The sequence below is a fragment of the Clinocottus analis genome, unplaced genomic scaffold (genome assembly GCF_023055335.1).
Source record: "Clinocottus analis isolate CAN_PGR_092001 unplaced genomic scaffold, fCliAna1.0.p SCAF_7, whole genome shotgun sequence".
Lineage (NCBI taxonomy): Eukaryota > Metazoa > Chordata > Actinopteri > Perciformes > Cottidae > Clinocottus > Clinocottus analis.
The window spans coordinates 16,279,728-16,300,259 of record NW_027176229.1 but is presented as its reverse complement, the minus strand read 5'-3'; the positions used below and the strand labels follow the sequence as shown (position 1 = coordinate 16,300,259).

Here is a 20,532-nt window from a genome sequence, read left to right as displayed (position 1 = left end):
AGACTAGCAGCCCGCAGTCCTCGTGCTTGAAAAGTGTTACAGGTCACTCTCAGTCTTGTCTAGACAAAAGGCAATCTGTCTCTAATTTCGGATCATCGTTAATTAAAAACAGACTCCAGGCTTTTTGGCACACCATTAATGAGTTTTACGAAGCTTATTTATTTAGTCCATCTGTCATTTATATGTTTTACAAGTTTACAGGAGCCAGACAGTTTTATATTTTACATTTTTGGAAATATTAGGTTTCTGGTATGCACAAAAACTAGGAGTTTAAACGAAACCTCCGTTTACACACAAACAACACAAAGTGACATTGTTGCCGCCTCAAAGCCCCACTGCACGCTCTCCTTTACACAGGGCCTTCCATTCATTCATGATACAGACACGCACGTCACATAGGACAGGAGGACCAAGAGTGTATAACTTAAGTAAATCACTGAAGTCATGCAAACAGTGACAGGAAGCCAAGTGTTATATAACTTGGCTGTTAGAAAACGACTCTCCTGCCAAAGCATACAAATGGGGGCACAGTGATGTAATTTCAGGACACACACACACACACCATCAAGGTCGAATCACAGCGCAGATATTTAGTTATGCTTGCGATAGTTTTCCCATTCAGGAAGGTCTTAAATAAAACATCCAGAACATGCAGGGTGATGGAGTATATCATCTTAAATAGGTTTTTATTTGTCTTTCATTTGTGTCAGATTGCCTATATTATTAGTTTTCAATTAATTGTATAAGAAAAAAAAAACACAGATCCAGTTTATTATGTAAAAGAAATGTTTATTTCCATAATTAACAAATACAGTACATTATTTTGACCAACATAAAAAGTGCAATATGCATTCAAACTACAGCATTGTACAGTACAAAAGTTACTGCATACTTAAATATAAAAAAAGAAAATGGTTACCAAACTGTGAAGTAACCGATTGTGATCGTTGAGTCTGAGTCACACAAGCTTTCAGACTCACTGATGATTTGAGCATAGAAACATAACAGTTATGAGCCTAATGACTACACAGAGTCTCGTTCAATTCTCCCAGAAGGTGCAACAATGTGTATGATATGTGTATGGTTCACATATTTTGTACAGCATCAATGGTGTTTTCAATTTGTTGAGACAGCCAAAGAACTTTGGTCTTTCACATTTCAAAAAGCACAAATGAGTTTAGAATGTTGGCAATCCTCACAGATAAGCTAATATAAGGTGAGTAAAGTTTTGGATGTTAAACGTTTCATGTTCATATTTTGTCAGAAATATTCAGATAACTTAAGCCTCACATACATTATCATTACATGATTTGAATGCTTTAAATCTTTTAATCTTTCAAGCCATGCAACATGACTCCTCACTCTGCTCTCCCAACAACATTGTAGGGAATGATGAGGTCAATAACATTACTCTGATGTTATTTTGGAAGATAGCTAGCTTGTGTCCACTCGATATAAAAAAAGCAGTGCAAAGGAACAACAAACTCAGAAATGTTTCTGTTCGGCTTGTTGAAAACAGTGAGCGTGCCTCTGGCAAAACAAAGTCACATCCTTCTCTCTTCACTTTGATCCCATTCACTCACTCAAGGACTCACATAGTCACACATAAATGCATTATCATACACCTCAAAACGGATTTCCTCACTTTAATTCGCCACTCTTGCCACAGAAAGGGCTCCATGAAAACAACATGAGGTAACCATTATTTTAAAACCCTCTAGCATCTAAAACATAAGGTGTGTGGTAAACAACTCTACATTTATTAATACTTTGCTTTCTGTCAACTATCATTGAGGAAAGTTTATCCACATGGGCTACCACTTTGTACCAGACAGGTCAAAATAATCTTAGTGCCAATGGATACCATATTTTGGTAAATATCAGGTACTAACAGCTGTGAAGTTAAAGGTTATAGAGCGCCTTGTACCGTCTCATCCTGCAGTCTCTGTGCCTCTGTTCTCATAGGTAAGGCACTTGTTTGTCCATGAATCAAACAAAGTTAGAGGTGAACTGATGGCTTTACACACTTCAGATACAGCAATATGACTTGTATCACTGTGAACAGCAGTTAGAGAAACAATGTGGCAAAGGAGAGTGTACACTAACAACAGTTGGCATTGTTTTTTTGTTTTTTTCATTCATTAGTTTCCTTTGACTCAACTATCCAGCAACACAGGGTGACAGGTGAGGGGATGGGTGGAGTGCATATATCCTCCACTTGATATGTCAGCTTCTGGGCTCACCTGGTAGTGCTCTCTCCAGAGTGTGCGGGTCCTTGCGGGGTCGGGGCAGAGCAGATGTGGTGGGGGAGTCCCACTCCAGGCCCGGGTCTGGCTCTGGAGACAGTGAGAGGAGCAGTAGTGTTCCTGCATCTGAGGAACAGGCTGAACACAGGTCCTCCGAGGAGAAGTTGAGGCTGCCTAACTTGGCCAGCGAGTTGGACCGCTTCAGCTTCGAGGACACAGTTAGGCCGGCCAGCCGCATGCGGGTCTCGATCTCCTGCGCCCTTTGACGCACGAGGCCAGGTTTCCCCCTGACGCTGCGCAGACTGTCACTGCTGGAGCTGCGTGTCAGGGTGGAGCCATGAGGCGAGGAGGTGGGCGTGAGCAACCCAGACCCCACTAACCCCAACAAGACTTCATTGGTCAGTGGCACCACCAGTGGCTCTAACCACACTTGGCGTGGTGTGGAAGACTTAGGGAGCTCTCCGGTGAAGCTGGAGCACTTCTCTTCCTCCTCTGTGTGAAGAGGGCTGTTTTGTGGATCTGTGGAACTTTGGCATGTGTGCAAAGGCTTCAGAGAGAGCAATCTCTCCTGGGATAAACCTGAAAGTCTCTCTAGTCTCTCTGCACGCCGGCGGACCAGTCCAGATCGCTGCAGTTGCAACAGGGTTTCCTGTTGTTGGCCAATGTAGCAAGCCACGGCAAGCTTATCTTCCTCCAAGTCGATTCCCATCAGCTCAGGGAGAGCCTCTGAAGCAGCTGCAGATGTGCTTTTCTCACTCTGAGTCTTGACTTGCAATAAACCCCCATCGTTCTTCAGCTCCGGTAAATGCAGTGAGTTTCCTGGCTGCTCCCGTCTGTCCAGTGGAGCTGTGAGTGGGAAATCAGCACAGTTGGCACAGTCACACAGAGGCCCACAGCGGCACGGCAGTACCACTGAAGATGTGAGGCCTTTAGAAGAGGTATGGGACAGTGGGAATGAAGCACTTGGAACTTCAGGTGGATTGGGATTAAGGCAAAGCTTAGAAACTCGGGGTGGAAAGTCTTCTTTCAGTTTAGACTCAGAATCCCGGCAGGACGGTGCAGACGCATCAACTGAAGGAGGGTGGGGGGAAGCCTTTTCCTGAATAAAGACGGGGGGAAAAAATAATGTTTAGGGAATGTGTTTTGTTTTTTTCAAACTGGATTCATGAAATGAATAACAGCATTTTAATTCTAAAATGTAGGGTAATTGTATAAATACAACTTACATTGAGGTTACGTGGTGTACTCAAACAGTTGTTGTTATTGTTGGAGTTTTCATTTAGGGTTGCCAGGTCCATGCCATTACCTTCTGTATCCCCTTCTACCTCCACATATTGAGTTTCCTCTCCTCCGTCTTCTTCCCCACCCCCTCCATCATCTGGTTGCATGAGCACCTCCATCTCTGCCTCTTCCTTTTGCACCTCCTCCTCATCCTCCTCCTGCACTGTGCTGAACTCCAGCCTCAGACGCAACTCCTCCAGGGGTTCAGGCCCCCGGGAGCCTGTCTGGGCTACAGTCCCCTCCGCTGAAGGTCCAAGTTGGGAAAGCGGCACGCCTTCACAGACCTCATCATCCAGCAGAGCGTCACGCTCCACATCTTCGATTTCTATAAAGACCTTTTCCATCCCAAGAAGGGGAGGGCCACGTACAGGCGTCGATGGTTCGCTGTCCAGTGCTGAGTCAGAGAGTCGGCGAAAATAGTAGTTGTTGTAGGCGGGGTCGATCTCCAGAGCAACAGTCATGCGCGGGGAGGAACATGCAGCCCCCTTGTCAGACAGTGCCTCCTCACAGCAGGGAGACATCCCTGGCTCTGGAGTCAGGTGGCTGCCCTCCTCACCGCCACAACACCGAGCCAACCCTTGCTGCCCCTCTGCCATCTCACAGTCTACGTCTGGATGCCAAAGCTTGTTGTGACGCTGTTTACTGGAAACATACAATTACAGTGTGCAGAAGTAAAAAAATAGGTCCACTGAGGAAAAACAACTAGAAATCCATACAGACAGATACACAGACACAGACACATGCGCTGTACCTAGCATCCAAGATGCCCTCGTACTCGCCCAGCTGCCTCATGAAGCCTGCGTTGGGTCTTGTGATGTTTCTCTTTTGCTTGACAAAGTTGTAAGCCTTCTCTAGCGACCAGCCAAACTCTTTCATGGCGTAAGCGATAACAGTGGAGGCAGACCGACTGACACCCATTTTGCAGTGAACAAGACACTTAGAGCGGTTCTTCCTATGGTGTAGAATAAAACAAAATCAATCAAAAAACATATTTTGACAAAATAAACCTTAACTCAATGTCCACTAAATAGCTCTAGGAATTTGGACCTTGAGTTCAGATGTATTTTGACAAACTACTTCATCCAAGATCAAAAATGAACTTTCATGCTCAACAGTTAAAACATACCCATAATATATTAGCTTGACAATCAAGTTTATTAAACAAACTAAAGCACATGAAAGATGAAAGACATGATCATAATTCTTGCAAATAGAGGTAGAAGATAATCTGACCCCTCAAATGAAGCAGGAAGAGGTGTCTTTATAAACAGATGCATAGATGAGCAACATGTTTTCTGTTCCACTCAGGACTCACTTTGCTTTCACAATGAAGTTGTACGTCTCATTCCAGTGAGCCAGCAGGTCCGTGGCGTCTTCATCGCGTACGCGTATGTTGTGATAGCTGAATGTGCCTGGAAAGAAGTTGTCTATCTCCCTGGTAACGTTGAGGATGTAGCTAACCCTAGGGAGGAAAGACAATGTTAACTACTCATCAACATTCTTTCTTGCTCAAATCATAGTAACCATTATTTTTTTTGCTTGGTTAATTATCTATTATACAGAAAATAAATCACCCTGACTCTTGCAGCTCCTCCAAATTAGATGCATTCCACTCTGACCCCTACAAACAAATGAAGAAAGTACTGTTTAACTGAGAATATTTCCAAATCTTTGTGAATTTGTCCAAAAACAATCTTCTTTGGGGATGGAAAGGGAATCTTTTATTAATCTCAGTAATTTACAGGAAGAACAGATGAAACAGATATGTTGGTGATGGTAAGAGATGGTATCAGTTGTCCCACCAGGTAGACGTGGTCAAAGATGAGTGTGGCTTTGTCCATCTGGCCCAGGATCAGCAGCATCTCATTGTCGATAAACTCTTTGTACTCCTTCAGGTTGCAATTCATGTGTTGTTCCAGCTCTGTACGGATCTGACAAGAGAATTTTACAGTACATGTTGATTCATGCGAGGAGATTTTTTTTTTTAAATAAATAAATGAAAATGGTTCTTTCTAATGTGATAATTCCGGAAATTCTTTTTTTTTGTCTTTCTCTATAGATCACTTCTTTAGCATGATATCAAGCTAGACCTCATTTTAAAGTCACTCATATGAGTAATTATCGGTCTTCTATCCACAGGACATCAACAGAGTATCTTCTATGCAAGTCAACTCCTAACCGAGTGGTGTCTGCATCTTTAAAGCGCAAACTGTAAAATTAAACTACAGTAAAGAAATGCAAAGCAGTGGTTTATTTCAGTGTGTGTGTGTGTGTGTGTGTGTGTGTGTGTGTGTGTGTGCGCGCTACTACTGCTGCTACTATACTAATATTACTACTGCTACTACTACCATTTTACCTGTTTGCAGGTGACATTCTCGAGGTCCTGGCACGTCATGATGCTTCTGAGTTTGGTTTTAATAAGGCACCCTGTCCTCTCTCTCTCTGAAGGCCTGCCAAAGATGAAGTCACATTGAAATCTCAGAACTCACACGATTCCAGTTGTGTGCAATGTCAACAACAAGTGTTGGTGCCTTAACAGGAAGAATGCAATTTAAGTTGTTTACTGACTTGTCCACAAACATGGTGGGGGAGTCCGGCCGTGTGGTCTCCAAGTCCTTCATGGCGTTCCACTCGTTGATGCAGCTCTGGTCTGAAGCGATGCAGCTCTCATAGTAGCCCATCCAGGTGAGAGCCATGCCTCCAGGGAAGTAGTTATACCTGCGTGATACCTCACATGCCTTGTGCAGCACCTGCAGGGCTGACCTAGATTGAGGTTGTTGTTTTTTTTTGAAGATAAAGAATATAAGTGTAGATGATTTAAGTAAAAGTAAAATGTTGCTAGGAATCTTAAACTGTTAAAAGGTTTTTTGCATTTCTCTGCAGATGCATCTTCATGTCAGCAGGTGGCAGAATATATCAGCATTGCCTCAAGCTGCCTCTCTGCAGCAGAATGGCACATCTGTTCATGAGGAGATTTATTGTGGTGTGTCATGAAGCTACATTTCTTTCGACAGCGACTCCAGAGGTTGTTTATTACTCACCACATAGCCTGCACTGACACAGGTTTGAAGACATGAGTCCGACTTGCCGTGTTCACAGTAAAGCCCCTAAGGAGGAAACACAAACAGATGGTCATTCCCCTGAGCACAGTGTAGCAATGTCTGTACCATGTTCATACAAAGTGTCAGGTGGAGCTGCGGTGTTGACTAAAGGAGGGAAATATCACTGGGATAAATGCTGCAGCCGTACAGCAGGGGTGACACTGACAGACAACTCACCCATCTCCATCCAGATGGATCTTTGTGTCGCTCCACAGAGGTAGCGCCAGGCCGATCGAACAGCTTTTGCTGGCAGAGGAGAAAGTAAAAATAATGTCTGATTTACTGGAAACGCGAATATTTTCTCACTTTCTCATTTGCTTCCTGGGAAATGTCAACACAAACTGTGTGTAAATATGTAATATGTTGTGACAGTACAGTGCATGTATAGCAGCTCCAGTTGGATGAAGAATGTTGGATCACATTAATGCATGTAGATTTGTTCATATATCATGTCTAATATAAAATACAAAGCAAATGAAGATACAAATTCATAAATGGAGCTCTGGTTGCTTTCAGCTGACGGCTATCTGTCTGGCAAACAACAATCATAAAACCTCAAGCACGAGAAGAGTTTACGCTCACCAGTCTTTGGTGGTAAAGTCGATTCCCAGTAGGATGTTCTCCTCTGTGTCTTGTCGCCCACTGGTGTACACAACCACCATGTACCGCACATGCTCTGTCCATGCACTCTCCAGCCGCACCGCCTGGACAGGGTACAGACGTTTTACTTTTAATTCAAAGACAGAACGTTTTGGAGTAAGAACTCCTGTTTCCTGTTTTAACCTTAGTACCTGAAAGCTTCCAAGCAAAGTTCAATTACTGTGGCATTTAAAAGTTAGTCTGAAATTTACTTTTGGTAAAAAAAGAAAAATAATTAAAAAATACTTTTGGTATAAAATATGTTAAATACAAGACAATATCCGTAACACTTAAAACGTGTGGATTGAGCCATACTTTTTCAACTAAATCTTGTGTGGCAGTTTTTTTTTTAAAACTCTGATTGTATGCAATAGCAAATGCCCATGGGAGGCAAAAATGTTAAACGCACTGACCCTTCTACTAAAATCTACGAGGAACAAAGTGTCACAGCTGGATGTGCAAAGAAAAATGTGATAAAAAATTGATGTAATTGGGTAACTGAGTCCTCAGGATGTAGGAGAACACAGAGCTGGTAAACATAAAATGAAATAACTCAGCTTCACACCAACATATACACACACCATGGAAAGATGTGGTCATACTCTCCTGAGTGAGTTCAACCCTCCTCTCATAACATTATAATTACAGTGAACAAATAAGCGTCTTAAGTGCACAATAAAATGCATTCTGAAGAGTTTCTCGTGCCAGGTTGTTAGTCACTTTTCCTTTATGTGTGTGTGTGCATGTTTTGATGTATGAATTTACACTGCTGTTGTCTGTTGCCTCTCACCAGTTTGATTCTGTCCTCCGAGCGAAGAATGTTTATCATCACCTGCAAATGTTGAGGTAAGTCGCCTGTTGAAGAAGACCATAAAGTTAATGATCCTTGATGAGCAGACTGGCTGCGTGATGTCAGTGATTATAAATCTGCCTCGTCTTACATACAGATGCATTTTGCCTTAAAAGAGAGGACCTAAAGATAAGAAAATTGTTGCTGATATTTATGAAAAATATAGCAGGCCGGGAACACAATGTACTCAAATAATGTCAGGCATTTCAGTTGTTCAGTGAAGGCATGTGAAGTTTAACTGCTCCTGAGGGTTTAACACTAAATACTTTATCCTGGAGAGACAGTCACATGTCTTTTTTAGTCACATGACATGTTTCCATTGAAGAGTAATGAATTGACTAACATTTTCCATCTTCGCATGAGCAAATTTTTGAGCACAAAAGCACAATTCAAGAGCTTGTCTTTGTTCATTTGACAACCCTCAGTGCTCCCTGTGCCAGGTCTGCATGCAAGACGTGTCGGTGAAGCTGGATAATGAAACCGGGTGTGGAGATGGGCCAACAGCAATGCAGAGCAACAGCAATGCAAAGCAGCAGCTGATGCGGAGCCAACTATGTTCAAATGTCACAACCGGTAGGCAAATCATGTCATGCAGACTTGTTTTAAATGGCAGCTATTGGCATTAAAAGAAGCAAGAAAGTAAGTGACTCTGCTTGGTCATGTAGTCCTTTTATCTGATAGCAGCGCAGTTTATCTCTTCAGTGAAATAAAAAATAAAACATGACAAAAAACAGACATTACTGTACATGAGCTTCTCACGATCACTTCATTTTATACCCGCTTCATTGTCTGAACATAAAAAAACAGATTCTGTTTGAAGGATTGAACAATAGAGACGGATATAAATAAATCCTTCTGTAGTTCAATAGTGAGCATCAACTCCTTTTAAATGTACTTATTATTATTATTATTATTATGTGTCCATGCAGATGTGAGACATTCAAACCGGTTCAACTGACATTCAGCTTAAGAGTTAAGCTACATCTATTACCTATAAACCCCCAAACTGGCTGATGACTCCTGTTTAAGGCCCAGATGGTATGACAGGAATGAGCAGGAATATCTTTATCAATCACTTGGCCAAAGTCAGTTTATTTTCTGAAAGCCAGAGTTGCTGGGAAATCCTTTCCCCAGCCAAATGTTTTTAGGAACATGTGGGTTTCCTGACAAAGTGGCTGGTAGATTGGACAAAGCTGCCAACCACAGCCATGACATGCCAAAGGACTTGGCAGCATTCTGGCAGTTGGCTGATTTCCCGTCATGCCGGTAAATTTCAGGTAGGCGTATGTCTTTCAAGCAATAATTGTGGCTTTCAATAGTGCTAGCCTTTGATTAATGACAACAACCAGTTCATTGTCATACAACTTGTTATGCAACCTTAAACCTGATGCAGTAATTAGCTCTCAAGCAGCCATCACAGCAAAGCAACCATCAATCAGGATGCTCAGACTGGAAACTGGAAGTAAATTCCTCCACAATAAACACCAAACTCTATCCCCGTTAAATATGATCCCGGAATGATGTTGCTTTGGTAAAATCCATCAAATAAAACTATAAAACAAAGCTTCAAACAACTGAGAATAGACATGTACATTTACCTTATGTACCCTTTTAATTTAGTTAGCTCAGTGAGAAAAACAGAGGACCCTGTCAGTAATACACATAATAAGGGCCTCCTTTAATCATCAACAGAAGTTGTGCTCACAATGCATGCTCTAGTTTTGAACACTAATCTGCATAAGCTATACGTCTGGAAGATGCTTATAAACAAAGCAGCCCTCATCCTTCTCACCTCCGCTACAAACATCTGCTGTCGTGTTGAAGATGCCGACGAGGAGAATAATGAGATCAAAACAATAACAGGGTTTTCTTTTCTGGTGCTGTGTCTAGTTTTTCCTCACCTGCGTGTTTGTGGGGAGGATGTGCTTTCTGGCCCTGGTGGCTGCTCCCCTGCTGCAAGAAGAGAGCAGCACCCTTCACCATGAAGAAGCTCTCGCTCAGGCTGCAAAGCAAATGGGAAAGACGAGTTACAAGCACTGAAACAAACGCTAGACATCAGACGCCACGCCACACAGAAACAGCTCAGCACAATTGTTCCAGCGTGTTCATTGGACAGCGAGAATGAGATGTGGGACACAAGACAAATGAGATATTCAGTTTTTAACAGGGCCGTTCAATTTAGTGGACACAGGCAGCGAGCTGAGCATAAATCACAGCATACTGCTGCCGGTGAATTACCTCAACAGCTGAGTGGAAAAGCCCAGCTGCCACGTTACAGAAGCAGACCTCAGGTCTGCAGCAGCCATGAATCAAGCTTTGATCCTGAATGCTTATCTCTGTCTTTTTTTCCGCCGCGAGAGCTGCACTCCGATTTGACCCGTCAAGCCTCTGCTGGCTTCATGTAATGCAACACAGACAAACTGCCGTTGTTTGTGATGATTGACTTTCACAATTGTTGAAGAACAGCAATTACCAGTTCACACCTGGCTGTAAAAAATAGCTTTTCAGGTTGAGCTTCTTAAGCCGTCAACAGATGACATAAGTAGAGAACTGCAATGAAATGAAGTGAAGCGTTTCCTTTTGGCTGATTTCAATCGTTCCATTTGCCTGAAAAACAACATGAGCACATTCATGAATCTACCTGGCAGCAGGGTGGAGCACATGCACCATATATTGTGTGTGTGCAGTCTGGCCAACCAGGACATCATTAGCAAAACACGGGACTGAGGATTGGAACAAAACAACATCCAAACAGGAAAAAGCAACAAGACTGATCTCTAGATACAGCTGTTATGAAATCAATGTATTGATATAGTGTCATGAATACAAGCTAGTGTCAGCTTTAGATAGCAATACTGTAATCAGCCTCATATGGCATTTACTCATGATAATGTAAGATTGACATGTCAGGAGAGCCTAATAATCTGTTTTAGATATGCAGTTTGTACTAAATATCTGTATTGCACTAATACCAAGTAGAAAAATGCTAATTATTGGAATCAGTTCAACAGCAAAACCTACATAAGTGCATATCCTGGAAAAATGTGAAACGTTTTATATGGATAAATCTCTTGAATCGCCAAACACACAACCCGTTGACCAAATGCCTTTGGTCTAAACAAATATTTATGAAAGTTCTCAAGTTTTCACCAACACATGTTTATATCCAGCTCTGAAACTGTTCCCTCGCTCAGCTTTTTTCTGATAAGACTTTTGAAGCCCACAAACCCAGAAGAAGGCCGGGGGCCCAACAGATGATTTTGTGGGAACAATGGACTTCGTTTTGCGCACCTCACAATAAATTCCCTCTGCCCACAGCAACACCACAGAAAAAAAGGTTTCACAGTGACAAAGTACGGGGGTGGACACTTCTCAACAAGAGCTTTTGTCTCAACTTTGGTGGATTTCTGTTTCAGTCTCTGTTCCCAGTTTGAGATTTATGAGTCTGTCAGGAGGGTCCTTTGGAAGGGAGTGATGGTTACATGAAGCAAAAGTGGCAAGAGCCAGACGTGGGCTCCAGCTTCATACTGGCCATTACTGTGTAAAAATCCCTGCTGCTCATTTTGTCAGATTTCAGCTTGTAACCTAACTTTAGGTCCTCAGGTTAACCTGTGATACCTGATAACCGCCAACAGAAAAACATATATATATATATTTTAGAAGTTCAGCCTGAGACGTCTTTATGTGTAAATCAAGAGCTGCCCTACTACTTTACCGGCTGTAGTCTGACGTCCTAATTAAAACAGCCTCAGCTCTACTGTCTCTTGCTCAGCAGCATCTCCACAAACACTACCGCTAAAAATACATCTGGTATCAACGCAAACAAAGACAAAGAAAAAAAAGCTTCCAGATCGCCAGACTAATATAGCTATCACTATCTCATATCAGCTGGACACATTCAGTGATTGATTCAGTCTGCTGGCCATAGTATCTGTTGCCAAATGACCCAGCCCACATTCAAACCAAACTAATATATTCAAAATTACAACACAAGAGCAAATTATTTAAAACTCCAATCTGTTAAAAAAGACAGATTGGTCCTAGAACTCAAATCTGATCAGTGAAGGAACTTGTTCCCACAGGTTCAAAACCCATTTCAGAAAACAAACTTCACTCACATGCGGTTTATTTCACTCTGGGTCACGACAGCGTTCTTCACAAAATACGGGAGCATCTTCATCACGGCCTCCTGAATGGATTCTGCAACCAGGTGCATCCTGTTGACCAGTAGGAAACCACGCCTCTCCTCCTCCTCAAGCTATTTTCTCTTCATCTACATCTCCAGAAACAGTGAAGCAGCAACGTCCCAAAGAAGACAAATGACGGTTTCAGGTTTTGGCCTGCCGCATTTGAGTGACAGGCTGCACTCATCTGTGCTGCTCAGTGAAGAAGAGCCGTCTGTTCAGATGCCACTCCCTCCGCTTCCTTCTCCTCCCTCATCTGAGCGTCTCCGTGTGAGTGAGACTCAGACTCGTGCTTGGAAGAACGCTATGCAGTCTCTCCACCCGCTGCTACGGGCACACATAACTGTGCCTTCAGTCTGTCACTCCTTCACAGATCACTGTAGATTACACATTTAGACCCTAAGAAAGAAGACCAAGAGTACATTTCATGATAAGCTCTTTACACTTAACTTAAGAGACACCAAGGCCACCAGATGCTTTCTTTTGCTTTTCAACCAACACATGAGCAAAAAGACTCTTTAGCTATTGAAAAACATGTCACTTCCAGCAGTTTGTAAGTCCAACAAAAAAGCATCTCACCAAAACACACTGAGAGTACAGTGCTGCTTTCTCTTTTTGTCTTCAGAGGGAAAAGCAAGACCAGTACCTCAATGGGAGGAAGACAAAAAAGCAGATGGAATAATTTGGGCCAAAACTTCCTCAGGGGATGTCTGCATGTGCATGCCACTTTAAGGGTCAACAGAATCCAAGGTAGTGCCTCCAGGGAGCTTAACACACGGGCCAAGCATTGGTGGAAAGGGCAGTGCGAACTGGCAATCTCCCAAACTCCCAAATCTCATTATACCCAGGCTTATAAGGGAGGGATTATCTTTTCTCTTACCTTAAAGTGGCCAGCACTGGCTGTCACTCTCACAGATGTACCACAGACAAACAACAACATGTTAGACTATTAGAAAGCATTATGATTAAGGTGAACTAGGTTACCTAAGAAGGTCCTTTATGTCGAATGCAACAGCAGCAAATATTATGTTCAGATGCATGGAAGAATTAAAAATGAATATAACCATGCGATGGCAGTCAGAAAGAAATGATTAAATTTAGCCCGTAGGTTTGTCCTTTTATATCAGCCAAAGCTTTTCTTCTCATGCCCTGTCCTACTAAACATACACACAAACACACACACACACACACACACACACACACACACACACACACACACACACACACACACACACACACACACACACACACACTCTGTGAGGTGGCATGATTCTGTTAATCTGGGAGGATTTGCTGACAGACGTTAACAATACTCCTGCGTCACAGATAACAAGATAGCTCTCCTATTGTTCTTGACAATAGGACAATGTCTGCAACACCTGGTCACTAGCGGACACTGTACTCTACGAGCTGATGTGGGCTCAGTCGGGTTCCAGGCGGAAACTTGGCCAGTTCAGTGCGGCAGGTGCATGTAGGTGGGCGCCTGTTTTGCATACGAGGTCAAGCGGTAGAAGAAGCAGGCAGGAATGATGGCACCGTTTCACAGGGCTAGGGTACGGTTTGCAGAAGTAGCCAGATGGACCGGGTTATGGCCAAACGCGACCAGATGAACACTTTAAGCCACGGCTCTGAAGCACCTGGTGTATTGGTATGTGAGGGAGGTGCGCTGGATAACACCCAGGACTACCTACAAAAAGACTACTCACAGACAGTAACCACACTAGTTTATTCATCCTCTCAGAGTGTTTTGCATACACCTGCACAGCGATGAAAATCTCATCTTGATGCTGCCAGTTGCATAGTGCAGCCATTCTCTCACTCACATCACTGAGCGAGAGAGTGAGGAACACACAAACCTCCTCAGGTGTCAGTGAAGACACGGAGGGCCTGACCAGGAAACGAATGACGCCATCGTGTCAATGAGGAAAGATTAACTTACAATAAAGACCCAGAGATGGTGCATCTGTTCCAGTTTCTCCTATCCGCACATATTGTACATGCAAATCCGGAGGCAGAATTTTGACTTGTGATGGCAATTAAATCACGACAAGTCTTGACAAGTGGGCTACTTTGACTGAGAAGGTGATGCAGTGAGTTAAAATGAGCATTTGTGATGCTAATAAATCAGCCAATTCTTTGTGTTACCCTACATGCTGAATCCCTCCTCCTCATTCCCAACACTGGATTCCACCATCTACACACAAACGCACATTTCCCCAATTGTACCTCTTGCCCAACTCTGCAGTGTACAGAGTAGAAAGATTACATAATTCCTTGGTTCAGAGCCAGTGACACCTGCACGATGTTGATGTCGACCTCCAAGAACCCCTTTGGCTTGTCATCATGAATGTCAGTTGGGAACAGCAAATGCAAACACTCCCACTTGGCAGTCAAGTGGCTGTCCATCAACAGATGATGCTATCCATCTTTTGTACGACAGCAGTACAGCCTTATCTGAAGAGAAATATGTCAATCAAAAAACAGACAACTTAATATGCCAGAGTTTTAGAAGACATGGATTTATCAGCAATATAATTGCATAACGTGGCTTGCCAGTTTCTAAAGCAAACTTGAGGCAAGACAGGACTCGCTTCATGCATAGATCGTTCTCACACACACACACACACACACACACACACACACACACACACACACACACACGTGTATTGCTTGGGGATATTGCAAAGGCTGTTGCGTAACTGAAAATAAAATGAACTCAACTCTGGGAGTGACACATTCACTTATTGTAGGGTCATATGTGTTCTGCTTTGTCAAAAAAATTCATACACTTCAAAAGGACATTTTTTTAGAAATAAAGATTTTAAAATCATAAATACAACAACAGCAAACCGCAAATTCAAAATATGACTGCACATTCACAGACCTACTTTGTGATCATTGCCATCGTCTTGTCAAGTTGATGTTATATGCAGGACTGGAAGCTATTATAAAAGCTATTGTACGAATCAAATCTCAAATTAAATCTCTTCAGTTAACAACTTCACTGCCATGACTATCCATAACAGCCATTGATGTTGCAATCAAAGCTTTTTCAGTTCAACATTTATATTGCCATTTTCTATATGTTCCAAATAGTAAAACAAGATCAAGAATACTAGGAACATTATATTTATTTCAAGACACTACTTGGCTCCAGTGACTTGTGCATTTAATGATGTGAACAGTTGAAGCCCTGGTATGTATGAGTTTGTCGGTTTCTGTCAGAAGTTGTTGGTAGAGTGAAAGGTTTTTTTCTTAATGAAATCTTCTCATAAGCATTCATAATGTATATAGGTTAAGCCAGTGAAAGGCAATGACTTTGGAACAGCAATAACTCACAAGAGTTATTGGAAATCAACTGCAGGTTTTTACCAGTTAAACAACAGCTGTCTTGCAAACAGATTGATTGTGTGAACAATCTAGTGCTGCTTTAGAATTTGTTTCTGCCAAAATGTCTGCCATCGAAGTCTAAATATGACACAGTGCAACATGTCATCTTTTGTTTGACAAAAACAGAAAGACATAAAGTTTATTACACTGACTCTTAGTCGTCCTAATCTGTTGATGCCAGCTAGTCTGCCTCCACTATAGCTTTCACCAAATGACTCAAAGACAGATGCAGACAATCAGTCAACAACACCTGCGTATGAAATCTGACTTGCTTTGCCACGTACCATGCAACAGAGGAGCCAAACTGAACTTGGAGTAAACTTACCTCTGATTTATTCGCCGTTCATCTTCACTCCCAAAATCCTGCAATACAGATAAGGGAAAGGATTAATATCACGTCTAACCTATTTTGGCATTATTAACAAACAGTTCATGATTGCCATTTAAACAGAAGCGTTGGGCGTAAGTTTTGATAAATGAAATTGAAAACAGAATCCACAACTAAAATGCCATACATACTCATATAGTACAAGTGTACAAATTACAGTTATGCTAAATGACCATGTTGGTATATGTGTTATGGCAGGTTAACAAGACTGTTATTATCAGAGAATGCTGCGTAATTGTGTAATATCAGTGATATAAAACCTTATGTGTTCACCTATAACCCACTCTAGGAGCAGTGGACTGCTCTATGTAATGAAAATAGGCTCACTAATGTTTTATCAAACAATGATTGTAGCACAGAAGAGTATAGTTTGACTTGAGACTCAAAGAGAGCAGAGGAAAATTAAGTCTGGCAGTACATTCAACTCAAAGTCAATCCTGTCTTCTGTTCTCATACTGCTGTCAAATATGGGGCTGCGAGCAAATACCAATGACGTCACTGCTAATGCAGGTGTGCGTGTGTGTTATATGCATTTAATAGCATCCACCCCACCTAGAGGAGCTTGCAAAGTGCAGAGGGAGCAGAGTAGACATCACTTGAAAGGTCCTCAATTAGTCTACAACAAATGCCATGCCAAAGATACAATGGGGGCTGATGAGCAAAGCTGTGTAAAGATTTTGACAGTTCAGCTGACCGTGCTGCACACACTTCATTAATCAAAGTCAAAAGCATTGTTGGGTCGGGTCTTTTTTGCCTGAATAAAACACAAGTCATTAAAATATCATTAAGAGCATAGTATATAATAAAGGAAGCAGGAGCATGTTAAGAGCACCCAAATACAGCAAATACCCCAATTTACGTCAGATTAATCATGACACGGATTTACTGGCATCCAGCATTGAGTGAACCGAATACCCCTCCGCTCACCCCTCCCTGGCCAAGCGTGTCGGAGAGCGATAGGGTTGGGCATTTGGACGGATATATCGTTATCTGCAATTGCCTAAGTACATTGCCGATTGTGTTTTTTTGGCCAATTTATGGGCGACGTTTGCAATTTTATTTTGCCAATTTAATAGTCTGGCTCTGAAGATAAAGAGCCTCCGAGCCACTGCTCAGCGGCCACAGAGACATACAACAAAACCAGAGTTGGTGATTGTTGAAAAGACAAACAAAGATTGTTTTGGTGAGTTTTAATTTGTTTCTGTTAGATTTGAATGAAGTGTGTTGATCCAAGATCCTGATCTCCCACCTCAAACTACAACCTGTTGACTATATTGGCAATAATCAGCCCTCAGCCCAGTTGTTGGGGAAATTCACATATTCATATAATCTCATGCATTAACTGCCTCAAACAGTAGTGTTCCTCCGCCACCCTCCCACCCCTGGTGAGTAGATGACATCATAGCTGCAGCAGCTTCATCTGTCACACCTCACCACGCTGCTGGATTACACCAATTGCTCCAGCAAAATGCTGCGGTATGGTACAATCAAACTTTTATTACAGACTCAAGGTCCAGATAATGCAAAAGACATGAAATAGAATAAAAACATTAAAGCACAATTAAGATACATATACCTGTTAATGCTTCATAAAGAGATAGCTGTACCAATGTTTCCACAGATGGGACTGGAAGCGGGTAGTACTATACTTTATGTTTAATAAAACCAAGATGATCTCATTTTCAGGGTCAGGTACAGATATGAAACCCAGTCAAAGCAACAAAACTAACTCCTTTAAAATGAGCAATCTGTTTGCAATAAGTAACAACTATGCATGACACTCAACACGTTGCATGTTGTTGTTTTTTTTACAGTCTGTGAAAAGTAAAGCTATCGTTTCTAGCTCAGACATAGGTGGTTGCAAATAAACCCAACGATGTCATCTGTGATGCTTCTGATTTGGTTACGCAGAGCAGAACAAGGGCAACTTTCCTGTGTGTAGCTGGTGGCTAGCGCCCTCGTCTGGCATTAGGGAGAAAATACTAGTACTTGAAACTAGCAAAGGAAGTTATATTTGAATGATTGTAGTTTTGAGGCAAAGACAATCACTTGTTCAAGCTGCAAGTACCCAGAAAACGAATAGCTCGAACTGTGACTCTCGACTGTGATATAGGAGCGTAATAAAACCTTAAACGTGAGTATTGTTTCCCCACATGGCTGCTTACCAGCCTGGCGATCACATTTAATGAAGGCACCAACAGGACACCACACTGGGAATTGACAGAAATATCCCGTGTAGAAAAGAGAGTATAATCTCAATCAGGCCACCAGACCGAAACGTAAGCACCGCAGATTAAACAGGAGTAAACGAGTGAGTATGTAGCTAGCCATGTTGGACTGCAGCAGACTCGTCAGCGCCCTGTCCCTGTGGTGCTGATGGTGTGACACACACACACACACACACACACACACACACACACACGCACACACACACACACACACACACACACACACACACACACACACACGGCGTGATACTACGTTAAATATATCAATGTTCAAGCGGAAACTTCGCATTCAATGTCAGCGACTCGCATCATCACCAGCTAACTTCAGCTGCAGCTTAAGTTATATCATTCAAAAGGCACTTGTCAAACTCAGCTAGCTCTTAAATAAACGCCACATTTTAACAGGTGTGAGGATATTTTTAAAGAATGTTTCCGTATTTAAAAAAAACAAAAACGTCCCACCTCCCCGTCATGTTGGCACAGTGATGTAACGGTACAGCGATATCAGACCATCGGTACCGAAGACGTTTGCTCGCTGCCGCTAGCTAACGGTACCTAACAGGGCTACTGTCGCTTCGACCAGCGGGCCTCTCCCACACATCCTCTCACACATCCTCAGCCTTCACACAGACACCGGAGCATCGTTGCTGTTCGCCCGGGACCAAACTGACCTCCCCCGCCGTGGTGGTTGCTGTGCTGGCGGTGGATGCTGCGCTCGGGGTCGGGGACCGCTGCAGGGTAACCAACGCCATGGCTGGAAGCTGTGGACGCACCGGCCGGCGGCTGGGCCTGGTGAGCTGCTAGCTGCGGAGCTAACGAGCCATACAAGTGATGGACGGATGGAGCGAGAGGAGCCGTTTGTGTCCTGCAGGCGGTCTGAGCAGGAAGTGCTGCCTTAAAGGCCCTGGCCATCCTCATGGCACTTCATCTATATAGTGATATAATAATAATAATAATAATAATAATAATAATAATAATAATAATAATAATAATAATAATATCCACTTGAAATAACAAAAATGCAAGTCCATTTGTATACAACATTTGAATATGTCTTTACAGTATAAATATATAATATTATATCCAACTTAAAGACACTTTAAGATATAACACAAAAAGGTATCCTGAATGTTGATTTAACAAAAGGAAAGCGGTGACAAACAGATAAAGCAAGCCAATACTAATTATAAAAACAGTATTTTTTTTTGTATTTTGTATTTTATTATTAGAACTCTGAACTGCGGTTCAATTCAGTTTATTTTGTGTAGCCCAAATTACCAAATAAAGAAGAAGTACAGTTAGTAATGTGCATTGAAGAGATAATTTATCCAGAAGGAGAGAGATAAGAGGAGAAGAGGAGCTCAGTGTATCCTAAGATGTCACTCAGCAGTCTAGGCCCATAGCAGCATATTTAGGGGCTGGACCTGGGCAAACTTGAGCCCGCTCTAACTTTAAGTGCTATCAAAGAGGAAAATCTTAAGTCTACTCTTAAATGAGGTGATCGTGCCTGCCCCCCGGAATGAGAAGCTGGTTCCACAGAAGAGGTCCATGAGGTGTGTCCCATTAAAGCTGTGCATTCACTCTGTGTGCTGTATGTGACAGTAGTCAAACTTTACGAGAGGCAAGATAGTCATATTGGAGACAGTCGTATGAGCACTAGCATTGTAATTATACTCGTATAGAGGTTAATTGTCCATTATTACATGCATCCTTCATGTTATTAACTCTGTTGTGCTACCTTAAAGCTTGTCTGATATATCCTGTTGGAAAGGACATGGAGACGGCATTATGCGAGGCGCCAGCATTAACATTGTGCAGCACTAGATGGGATCAATGATTCATTAATTATATCAGGAAGACCTGAGTAATTGTTAGTTGTAAGCTTTTCCTATATGTGGACACAATAAGGACTGTCATTGTGGCCCTTTTCATGGCCAGCATATTGATAAGTCTTAACATAATAAGCATACAGGTAATATTATTAATAATTACAGTAATTATTTAGTATGTTGTCATTGTCTGACCAAGTTGTAGTGCTATACTATGCTTTAAAAGCATGCCAGGAATGCTCGGAATGTGTCTCTCTAACAGCTGTGACAAGTTAAAGAAAATAGTATTTTATGGTTGGTTATGTTGACATCTGTGATGTGGTTAAACACATCATACATAAATAAATGTGAATTTAAGTGGCTGAAAGACAAAGATGGTGTTTTTCTTACATTGTT

General features: G+C 42.2%; 1 protein-coding gene across 1 annotated transcript; it reads right to left on the bottom strand.

Annotated features, from left to right (window-relative positions):
• Positions 1-809: 809 nt before the first annotated feature.
• Positions 810-19,170, bottom strand: ssh1a (slingshot protein phosphatase 1a). The gene is made up of 15 exons (XM_068566605.1): positions 18,979-19,170; positions 16,017-16,054; positions 10,019-10,119; positions 8,058-8,122; positions 7,211-7,332; positions 6,806-6,874; positions 6,569-6,634; positions 6,096-6,290; positions 5,884-5,977; positions 5,330-5,458; positions 5,102-5,148; positions 4,843-4,989; positions 4,279-4,479; positions 3,473-4,169; positions 810-3,345 (listed from the first exon to the last, which is right to left on the bottom strand). Exons 1-15 carry the CDS (start codon positions 19,057-19,059, stop codon positions 2,227-2,229), a joined length of 3,171 nt encoding a protein of 1,056 aa, XP_068422706.1. The 5' UTR covers positions 19,060-19,170; the 3' UTR covers positions 810-2,226.
• Between the last annotated feature and the right edge of the window lie 1,362 nt (positions 19,171-20,532).

Excerpts from the sequence above, each read along its gene's own strand:
- ssh1a (XM_068566605.1), bottom strand. The coding sequence starts at position 19,059 with ATGGCGTTGGTTACCCTGCAGCGGTCCCCGACCCCGAGCGCAGCATCC. Across the intron at positions 5,149-5,329 it reads TCTTTGACCACGTCTACCTG|GGGTCAGAGTGGAATGCATC; the intron begins GTGGGACAACTG and ends ATTTGTTTGTAG. Across the intron at positions 4,990-5,101 it reads GAGGAGCTGCAAGAGTCAGG|GGTTAGCTACATCCTCAACG; the intron begins GTGATTTATTTT and ends TTTCCTCCCTAG.